The sequence below is a fragment of the Gavialis gangeticus genome, unplaced genomic scaffold, assembly GCF_001723915.1.
Source record: "Gavialis gangeticus isolate Ggan-Ray unplaced genomic scaffold, GavGan_comp1, whole genome shotgun sequence".
Taxonomy (NCBI): domain Eukaryota; kingdom Metazoa; phylum Chordata; order Crocodylia; family Gavialidae; genus Gavialis; species Gavialis gangeticus.
The window spans coordinates 80,516,181-80,527,475 of NW_017728993.1; the positions used below are offsets into that span (position 1 = coordinate 80,516,181).

Sequence of the window (11,295 nt, forward strand, 5' to 3'; positions counted from 1 at the left end):
TGGGTGTTGTTTTTTGTGGGGGGGGTTTCTTTGGGCGGGGGGGGCAGGGAAGAAGGGGGGAAGGGAGGGAAGGAAGAGCAAGAGAGAAAAAGACAGTATCACATACCAGTGATCATCAGCAATCAGAACTCCAGAGAGCTGAATATCATGAGCTGAATTTGGTTTGTACTTTCCAACTGTAGTTTCTCCTTCTTTTATCATGTATAAGAGCAACTCAGAAAGCTGGGGATCCTCGTTGAGATTGACAAGGTTTGGCAAACGATTGTCCATTTTGAATGTAATTCCTGCTTTCTATGCAATGGATTCAGAAAAAAAATATTTTATATTTGTTTGTGTGTAATGATATGTATTTAAGGAATAAAGTGTGCATGCCCTACACATGTAATTTTAAAGCACTAACCTGAAGAGAATAACTAATATTGACTACTCCCTGCAAGAGCTGTGTAGAAGAGGGAAACTGATTCTTGGGAGAAACCTGATTCTTCACACTAAGGTGTTTATTAGTATAAAACTTGTCCTATATAACCATAATTTGTATAAAACATGTACCTGTAATTCTTTTGTTTCTTCAAATTTTCTTTTTTCTGCTTGTTCAAGTTTTTCTTTCCAGTCCCTTAGCATATCACAAACACATAAAAACACAAAAAAGTTATTTTAGAAAAATTAAAGTTACATTCTAATAAAGTAGGAGAACTACTTCGCTATTTTTGCTACTTGACATTTCAAAGACATTCACTACCTCACCTTTGCATCTCTGCCATATCCTTGTCTTGCTGGTGTAGTTTTCCCCTTAAAGATGTTATTTCCTGCAGATAACGTCTGTATTTTTCAGGGTCAGTCTTCTGAGCATTTTTCTGAGCTGCTCTCAGTTTTTCAATTTCTGCTTTCAGTTCTAATTAAGAGACAGAGCAAAATTAATCCATTACACAAAATACTGCGTGCTAAATTAACCAATGTTTAATTAAAAACAACAACACTGTATCCCATTTTATCAGAGCTCTAAGGATTTTATCCTAACATTGAGTGTTCCTTGGGATTTTGTCAATAGAAAACATCCCATTCACTCCTTGATTTGGGGAAGATTGGGAGTGTGGGTGGGAGGAGGGGGGAGAAGAGAGAGCAAGAACACAGTTTTGAAGTTTATTTATTAATTTATTTTTAAGAGAAATACATTAGTGTTTTATTACTCTGTACACCTGAAATTCAAGGCACCAAAACAGTTTGCAACTGGTTAGTCTGAAACACTTTAGAGTTAAAAAAGTGTCTTTTATATATAGTTAATTTATTGTTGGTAGTTAAAGTCTAGTATTCACTCATCTATCATGCATTTCTACAAAAAGGTGATAACACTGGCAGCAGCAGCTGAAGGGAGCTGCTGCCACCAGAACCACCAAGAAGCAGAGTCTGGCTGCTGTGCCACTCCAACTCCACTACATGCCAGGAGGGTGGTGGGACTGGCTGCACATGCCACGGCCCGGATTGCCCCCACGCCTGGGCCAAGGGACCCACCACAGGCCAGATAAAAATCCTTGGCAGGCTGAATCCGGCCCACAAGCCATATTTTGCCCACCCCTGGCTTAAGCATTAGTAGGTCTGAATTTCTTAATGCTAATTATTCAGAAAAGAAAATTAGAAACAATATTAAAATGAATCTCTCTCAAATATGCAATTGTTGCAAGAAGGCACTGATAGTAGGATATATTACAGACAGATTAAAAATGCATGCAAATAAAAAATAATCCCACTGATATCAGCCTTACCTCGGATTAATTTAGCATTCATGTCTTCATTTACTTTGGCAATGTTGATTATCAAACAGGCTTGCTTAGCGTATCGAAGAGTGCTAAGCGTTTCCTCTACATAACTGGCAGCTGGGCTTATTGTAGCAATCATAGTAGTTTTTGAATTTCCACCTAGACTTTCCTTTAACAACCTTCATTAAGAAGAAGATGAAATGGCATTTATTCCCAGTGCTGAAACCAAAATTTACCCCTACAGTTCATAATGGATTACATACTATATACATACAAATAAAAACAAACAAAGAAACCCTTGTGTTTACTATTTGGTTCAAGATGGTTTTCAAATCAACTAGAAGCCATAAAAAGGAGCAGAAGACTCGCGATACATGGCCCATGTCTCAAGATATCTTAATTCCCTCAAAGTGTAAGATAAACTCAACTACTTTTTTTCTGTAATAAATGTGACATATTGTTTCATTCTTTATAACTCAGAAGATTCTTACTGTCACACACATCTACAGCACCTCCACTGCCACCGTTCATCCCATCACCAGAGGTGGGTCCAGATCTGGCCCACAAGCAGCCCAGCAGTTCAAATCAGGTTTCAAACGATTTTGACACTCTTGTTTTAAGAGTTACATAAATAAATTACAGGTCAATTTTCAGCCAAGTACCATGTCAACTATTTTGTTTATTCGTTTCTTACTGACAATACCAATTTAATACCTGGAAGGGAATATCATCTGGATTAAAGGTTTTTTATTAGTTGTATTAGATTTTTAAAATTTGTTCTTCTATTGAAATCTCATGCCAAACTACACTATCCCTGGTACTTCCTCATCTAAACAATTTCCAGGTTTTTGAGTGCTGTGCAAAACAATACATCTTGCCAAAATGGATATTGGAAGCATACTGGGAAGGATAAAAAGCTTGCCTAAGGGGCATCTATCCCTCTATGTTTAAGTATTATCTCCCTCCAGGTTTATTGTTTGACTATTGTTAAAACTGCCAGCAATGGAATAATTCCATTATCAAAAGTTCTACTCTATCTTTAAAAAAAATCCTATTAGGGTAGTGCCTGCCTATACCAGCTCATTTAAAAATGACACAGATTATCCTGTTATCCAAGATGAAAAAGCAACAGCAGAAATACTACTTGGATGAGACTATAAGGACTGCTCAGTTGGACAGCAATTCATGTTTTTAAGGTTTTGCCTTAATCTTAGGAAAACTAGCTGATTCCCAGGTGATCCTATAGAACTAACAGATGGGAAATGAATGAGTATTGCATCATTAGAAAAGGAAACCTGGGAATCGGGGATGGCTAATGAGGAGCGATTCCCACCCATGCCTTCACCCAAAGGCTGTATTCTTGCCTCCTACCTTCCTCTCCCACTGAGACAATCTGGCTATCAACCTGCTATAAAACACTACAATAGGAGGAGAAAGAACCACCATGGAGTTAAAATGATCCATGCAAAAAACAGGAAGGCAGCAAGGAAAATACAGACATAGAATAGAAGGTTGCTTGTTTTTCATTGGGAAGAGTTACAGTGCTCAAGAACCATGACAGGTTGTTCCTTCCAGACAAAAGACACATACAACAAAGGGTAGAGACAGAGGTAACATTTGAAGCACTTCAGCTGTAGACAAATATATGGCCCTCTGCCACACCTCTAAGCTAGAGCATTTCAATGTCACCTCAGCTGCATGCAGTAATATGTTCTCCAGCCAGGAAGCATGACATGGGCCTGCTTTGTCCCCCAAAATGTGCCCTGCCCATCCCTGCTGTCCCTTCCGGTTCCAGTGCAAAAGGCACTCTGGGAGAGTGAAAGCAGAGAATGTCTGCAGACAGTAGAGTGCTCATGGACACACAGCTTCACTCACCAGATTGCTCTGCACCCCATGGTCTTACAGAGCAGAGCAGCAGGCTGCAGCAGACCCTTTCTCATCCCCTCCCACCTACCAGAACATCCAATGAAGAGCTGACTGCCAGTCTGCACTCCACCTCCAGAGTGCCCCTCAAACACAAATGGGAGAAGCGTGGAGCATCCGTTCTCCTGGTTCCAGTGGAAAGACACTCCAGGACAGTAGAGGTAGAAGACACAGGAGAGCACTTGTTGACAGTGTACCCCACCCAATGGCAAGGAAAGGCAGGAAAGGAGATTGGAGCAGCATGGGATGCTGGAGGATTAAGCCCTCCCTTCTCATACCCCATACAGCATGCATATGTAACCAAAAACACTTCTAAAGAGTAGGGGGGGTTTCCTACAAGGCTGTTTTCAGAGCACTTTGCCATTTTTTAAGTCTGTCCAGTCAGCCTTCTAGGTGCTTCAAATATTATATCTATCCATACCCAGACAAATTAGGGCACTGTCAAAAGGAAAAGTACTAGAAAACTGATTTCCTTATCTATAGAGCAGAAAACTAACGTTCCATGCATTAGCCTTAAGGGTGCCCAGGACATTTAAGAAATACATAAATAAATCATTCATGATTATATCAATTTTGCAAATGGTAAGAAAAGCCTATTGGACAGAGTCAGGCATTACAATGCTACTTTAGATGTTGAATCCACAGTCCAAGACACATGGTTTCCATTTAATATCTGGTTACCATACTGTGTAGTACAGGGCAGGCAGTTATTTCAGGCAGAGGGCCGCTTACTGTGTTTTGGCAAGCCATTGAGGGTCGCATGACAGGCAGCTAGGAGCACGTAAATATTAATTTTTTTAATTTTTTAGGGGTCCCGTGGGCCAAATAAAATGGCCTGGCAGGCTGCATCCAACCCGCAGGCCGCATTTTGGCCACCCCTGGTGTAGTGCCACTCAATATATATACATACCATGTAAGGACAGATTCCCGGTAAGGAATGAAAATTCTCTTTCCATTTTGAGTCTGCTCAGAGAGTGCAGAAATGACCTTCCCAAGAGTTAACAGTGACTTATTAATACTCACACCCTCCTATATAAAAACACAAAATAAAAATAAATTCACAGTATAGTTCTGAAAATGAAACACTTCAATTTATATTTTTACAGTCCAATTACTAAGACTAGAATGTACTAGACTGGCAGCATTATCAGATAAAGTAGCTTGGATCTAGTTGACTATATGACACAAGTACAGTCCCTGACAGTACTACCTTATGGCAGATTTAATTAATTTATATTGTCCTAATATTGGTGCTCATGTAGACTGAGACTTTACTGTGGAGCTAATTAGTCAACTCCACTTTTATTTAAATTATATATTTTTTAATTTAATTGTATTTTTTTGTTAAGATGCTTTCAAAAAAATAAACCTATGTCATTTTAATTTAAGATGTTAAAGCTCAAAGATATCATCATGGAATAGGGATTATAACTTCTAATTATATACTATTTAAGACAATATATTTATGTAATCTTTTTAGAAAAGTTCTATGAATAGGTCACAACAGGCCATAGACTATATCAGGAGCCCAATCTTATGGGGTTCCCAGAAGCTCCTGTATAGATTAGTAAAGTTTAAGGAAAACCACGGTACCCAATGGGACTTAGTGCTCAGTCTAGAAGATCCCATTAAGCATTTCTGCTTAGTTTCAGTTCTCAAACTATGGATTTGTGTGTCTAGAGATAACATCCTTGTTAACAGCAGTATAGGGAGATGAGAGATAACAGACCTGATTACCTACCCATCAGCCCTATGGTCTCTCTGCAAGTTTGTGTACACAGAGTCAAGCCCTTACCTCTCTCTAGAAGTGAAAAGTTTCAAGAAGTTAAATGAATACAGGATTGTTGAGGGTGGAGTAGATTTGGGCATGGAGGAGGAGTCTGAAGATAAATGCAAGAATTGAGGGACAGTAGAAATAAATGAGAAACATTTTGAGCAGAATATTCCAGAAGTCCTGAGGGATAAGTTTCTGAATATAGCCTCACCATTAATTCGAGATCAGGTGAGGGAATAGCAGGGTAGAAGGGAAAACGTACCATAGCAGCAGACTTGCCAGGCCGTAAAAGAGAGAAGAAATCAAAGATAAGAAGAAAACTAGAAGAAAGTGAAGAAAGCCCCAAACTAATAACATATGGCTACAGCACTCATTTGATGTCCTCCTAATATGGTGTGACAAAAATATCGCCCAAATATCCATGATTAATCTAGTGAATTGAAGATAGCTCACCACCAAGTGACTTTCACAGTATTTTTTTCAATAAGCTTTGGTAAATAAAATAACCAAATCATAATTCAGTTTTCTGATGTAGCTGCAAAATTAATCTGAAAAAATATAAAATAAATCACTGTTTTAAAATGTGTAGTGTGTACCTGCTAAAAATGAAACCTACATCTATCTCTGAGTTGTGAATAATATGTATTAAAGTTATATCAAACAAGAATTCACCTTTTGTAAAAAACAATGATTAAATCAAGGCATCCTGACCAGCTATTTAAATCATGATTTAAAGTTGATTTGATTTCAATCAAATCCACCCTGCTATAAATTACTTCATTAAGCCTGGCTCCAGATAGGGGTAAGGCACTTAACTGTACATTGTGGGGGTAGTGGTTTAAGAGTAGGTTGGAAAGAACACCTTCTCAAACAGATTTTTTTTCTTTTTTGCTTATTTCTATTTCCAAGGAATTAGATAGTTCAATAAATGTTCTCTCCTTTGCTCAGAAGTGAATATTATAGGTTAAATTACAAGAAATTTTCATCATAAGAGAAAATCTAAAACAAGCATCTAAAAATTAAGCAGTTTTAGACCAGAACTAGGATGTCAGTCAGATATCAACCCCCCCACACACACGTGTAACAGACTTGCAGAGAACTGTTTTTTTCTGTCTATTAAAAACAATAATAAAAAAGTGATCATCACTGTAAAAAGAAAAGCACCCACTATGGCAAGATTTACTGATTTACTTGACAGAGAAACAAATATTTTCATTTCATAGCCTTGTAAGACTGCGTTCTTTAGGATAGCCTATTTTTTACAAGATGGTAAATGCAGTTTACCTTCAGCCTCTCCCCATCGCTCTGAATTGCTGAGCAGCGTTCGCTACCGGCTAGATCTATTAGATTTATGCGACTAGTAATCCTATGATCATGTTGCTCCTCTTCCACAAATTCTGTCTGGAGCAAAGAGATTACTGTTTTTAGTCTGGAAAAAATTTAATGTTCTCTATGACTGATCACCAAAACAAAAAAAAAATCTATGAAGAGGCAAAGTTCTACTGCACTATTCACCCTTAACAATAAACTAGACATCTATCCATTTTACTCTTTTGGTGGGACAGCATCAGGTTAAAAAAAGAAAAGGCAAACCTGTTAACTATGACATCAAGAGAGAACAAACCTTGGAGAGTTTACAATACCAAAACATTACATAGTAGTACTTACTTATGCATTTATGGGTTATTTGGGTGTAGGAGGGGTTAAATATTTTGCTACCTCAGCTTAAATACTGCTACCTGTGTCTCAACTCCCTCTGTGGGAGGATAAAACTGATGGCTTATAGATGTGAAGCACTGTGCCTACTTGGTCTCCTTTGCTACTCTCATGCTCGTCTTCCATACATACACAGATCACATAGTTAAGGAGGATGCTCAAAGCCCAGGAAATACTGTTACCCCTTAATGTCTCAGCAACTCCTTCCTAACAGTCTCCAGATGCCCTTGAATTATCCAGTGTCTAACCCAAGACTTGAAATAATAGAACCTCACTGGGATGTAACTATACAGAACTGTGTATTATAGTGTTTTCTTCTTTAGCTAATTTATATATTTCCGTAAATATGTAAAGCTTTGCGATATGGAAAGAGTTGCTGACCTCAGAAGTTTACAAGGACTCAGATATTTTTAAAACATACATTTTAAAAACACTAATTAACACACCAAGACTACCAAATAAACCATATGTGGCTGCTTGGCAAGCAATACTTGCCTCTCCCAACACATTCTTTTCTAATCGTACAAACTGAATTTTCCACCAGTAGATTACAAACATTGACTGGAAACAATCATTCAGCCAAGTAATACCTTTGTTTGTGTCATCACAAGGGTGAACACAGAGTGAGATCTAGAGCTCTTGTCATTCATCCCAGTGGCAGCTGTTGCTCTCTGTTTATTTCCTAGCTCAAGCCAACTCTGATGGAGACAAGAGGTAGGATATAAAATAAAAGGATGCCGAGAGCAGCTTTCTGAAGTTAAAAAAGAAATCTACAAGTCTATGACAAAAGTATATTGTCTACATTCAGAATTCTGTGAACTACCAAAAGGAAAAGGAAAAGTTGAGCACCCACAAAATGCTTTGGGTATGTAAATTAAGTATGGTGACAAAAAGAGTCATCAACATTTTGGGCATTTTTTATGCTTTTTTTTAAATGCGCTCTCACATATGAAAATTAGATTTGAGTAAACTTTTTGAGACAGTACGATATCTCAGAGAAAAATGGATGCACCAGTACTTCTACCTAACATTTAAAGAGAAATTAAAACTAGAAGTTTATGTCTCCATATTATAATAGTCTGCTGGCACATGCCAAGTTGTACAGTCAGGGTGCATCTAGATGAGTGCAGTGTGCGGCACTGCAAACTTGCTTGCAGCGTCACATACCACATAGTCTGGTGTTCTCCACGCTGCAAAGGGGTGCTGCCCAAGCGTGCACTACACTGGGTTTTTTTTACCCTGAGATATCCAGAGGTTAAAAAAATAAGTCACAGGAAAAAAAATGGCACAACACATGTATGGGCAGCGCACACTGCTGAAAAGTGGAGCCAGGCAGCTCAGGGCTGCACTCCACTGGCAGCCAGGCTCCACACGGCAGAATCGCCATGGCTGCAGCCCCAGGAGGCCCCCAGGAGCCCAGATAAGGCTGTTGAGGGCAGCACGGTGCTGGCCCCAGCCACTCCTACCCCACCTGGGGCAACTTGCCACTCACCAAAGCATATGTAGTACAGGTGTTCCCCAGGAACAAGTAGCTGCAGCAAAAGGTGCATCGCTGCTAGTTGTCCACAGGGAACCAAACATCCTCACACATCTGTACGCACGTTCAGGGTCAAAAGCATGTTTTACTTTTACCGAATCAGACAGAATATAGTCTTATGGACTCAACTTTAGAAATTCCTCTTCTACAAATGGACAGAAGTACAGTGAAAAAAAGGAAAAAGAAATCATGGGAAGAAAAAAAATAAGAGAGAATTTTAATAACAATTATTAACCAACTGATTTTTTAAAGTTACTAAAGAAGTCTTACCTGGACATCAGAATAAGAACTGACAACATTCCTATAAAATAAAATAAAGGAAAGTGAACATCAATTAATTTAATTCTACACAATTCATTAGTTGTTTGGTTGTAAAATATTTTACTGGACTATAAATGTACATATTAAATGCTCAGTCCTGCCAAAGTTTGTGTTCTTGTCATCACTTAGCAGACAAGCATCTCTGCATACCTTTCTAGAAGGTTTCCATGGGCTAAGATCCTGACCAATCATACTAGGGTGGACAAATATGTCTGCCTGGAGTCTCAGGATAAGAAGCACCATATTCCAAGCTGGTACACTTACTAAAGTTATAATAGCTAAGAAAGACTTACGCTGTCAAATCTTCCACATATGGTCCGAACACTGGATGTTCTCGCACACGAAGCTGTTGAGATTAATTGTAAAAAAAAAGATCTGTTAACATATATGAATTGGTCATAAAACTTTTGTAAGACTCCCTTAAAATATGAATTAAAAAGTAAATATGTGCCTTAGTAAAAGTTTTAGTCATTCCAAAAATAGTCCTCTGGAGTAACAAATTACAAAAATGATAAATCTTCAGTGTTGCAGGGGACATAACAGAAAATGAGTTTCCTATAACAAGATGGACCATGCCAAAGTCAGACAAACTGGGCAACAGATTGTTGCTTAAAGGACAGAGCAAAATATACAAGAAGAGTTGCACAAAATAATATAGAAGTCCATTATGAATTTGTCATAAAGACTCTTCACACTGCTGTGACTGAAGTTTTCAAAACTACTGCACATTTAGTGTTAAGCAGAAATTTAGCCCAAGTCCATATATGAATTCTGCCAATAACTACAGCCTACCTTGCCTTTTTGAGTTTAACAGAGCTAGAAGGTATTTAGAAAAAACAGAATGAAATACTACTACAGATGAAGTAAAGTGCACTGACATATGCTATGTATTCCATTTCTGGCCACATAAGTGTTACCACTTCATGGCTTTGGCCACATACAGACATTACATTTCTACCAGGAGAATTATTGCTCTCCCAGTTAAAATTACCAGTTAAATTTCGTTAAATTTCTTGCAGAGGAAATGTGTACCATCTACAATAAAGATCTTTCACCTGGACACCTGGAAAAATCTCCCCTATAAGAGTTTATTTTGCTAGAATGAGATAAAGAAGAGAAGGGACAGCAGCTTCCTGTGTGCCTTCCCCAGACAGAGTATATTCCCTGGAGGCTAGAACACCTGTACAGTTCCTCTCAGAAAGATTTCTGCCACTGAAAAATTTCCCAGACATTTTCAGCAGTAGAAATGAGTACTTGTCCTTTGTCTATGTCTTTTGTCCACTCTTTCTCCTGTTAAAACATTTTTCCCGCCCCTTCAGTTTTATTTATTCACTGTCTACCTTGTATCTCTATTTGTGGTATTAAAATCTCTGCTTCTGCAGGCAACAAGATTTCTATATTGCATTCCTCCTCTTTCAAGTTTGTTTTGCTTTTCTTTCTCAATTTGCCCAATGTTCCACTGCTGTCCTCTCTCCCTAGATCCATGGCAAAAAGTGGTCCAGTTTTATATTTATCTTGATGTAAATTACAAGCAAAACTAGGCACTGTAATTTTTATCTCTGTGTAACTAATCAAGATAAATACTAGGTCAGTACTATGCAACTGCTGTCTACTAGGGACAAAATGAAAGTGACATGTAGGTTGCCTCCAGTAAGATTTTACATTGAAATATCTATCTTGAGTTGTCCATATCAGTTCAGACAAAGTCTATATGGTTTTTGCTTTCTCTGAAAAGACAAAGAAAGCGTAAATTAAACAGCTGGATCTTCATCTGATTAACTGTCATATTCCCAATTATTTCAACAGAGCTATGATAATTTACACAAGATGGAGGTAGCAATTGTCCAGTTCAAAATTGCAGCATCTCACAAACAGAAAATTTGAGCCCTGCAACACAAACGTTGCATTAAGTTGTTATGGAAATTTCTTAAATGCCATGATTAACACATTCATTGTGCCATAAATCTAACATGCAGAGGGTCTGCTGGAGACCCACCAGATTAAAAGTCAAAATGAGGTTGCCTCCCTTTTAATTCTAATCTTTAGGCCAAATTTCAATTGGACAATGCAAATGCACACCATGCAAATACCCCAGCCAGCCAAGGAGAGGCCCCCCTGTCTCCACACACTGCAGACCACCCCCACAGCTGAGGCACCCTGAATCCCAGCCATCCACTCCCCAGCTGGCTGGGGCACAGTATGCCTTGAGACAGGGGAGCAGGTAAACCTGGTCTGGCTGTTCCCCTGTCTCTGCATGCCTCTGAATGCCT

The 11,295-nt window shown here is 38.6% G+C and overlaps 1 protein-coding gene across 1 annotated transcript in view; it reads right to left on the reverse strand.

Moving 5' to 3' along the window:
* KIF14 (kinesin family member 14) overlaps positions 1–11,295 on the reverse strand; it is a 97,044-nt gene that overhangs the window by 69,358 nt on the left and 16,391 nt on the right. Inside the window, exons 6-14 of the mRNA XM_019502055.1 lie at positions 9,319–9,371; positions 8,975–9,005; positions 7,758–7,865; positions 6,736–6,852; positions 4,588–4,706; positions 1,761–1,933; positions 745–892; positions 550–613; positions 107–291 (exon numbers count right to left, since the gene is read on the reverse strand). Of these exons, the coding sequence (XP_019357600.1) occupies positions 107–291; positions 550–613; positions 745–892; positions 1,761–1,933; positions 4,588–4,706; positions 6,736–6,852; positions 7,758–7,865; positions 8,975–9,005; positions 9,319–9,371 (998 nt within the window). The remainder of the gene's footprint in view (positions 1–106; positions 292–549; positions 614–744; positions 893–1,760; positions 1,934–4,587; positions 4,707–6,735; positions 6,853–7,757; positions 7,866–8,974; positions 9,006–9,318; positions 9,372–11,295) is intronic.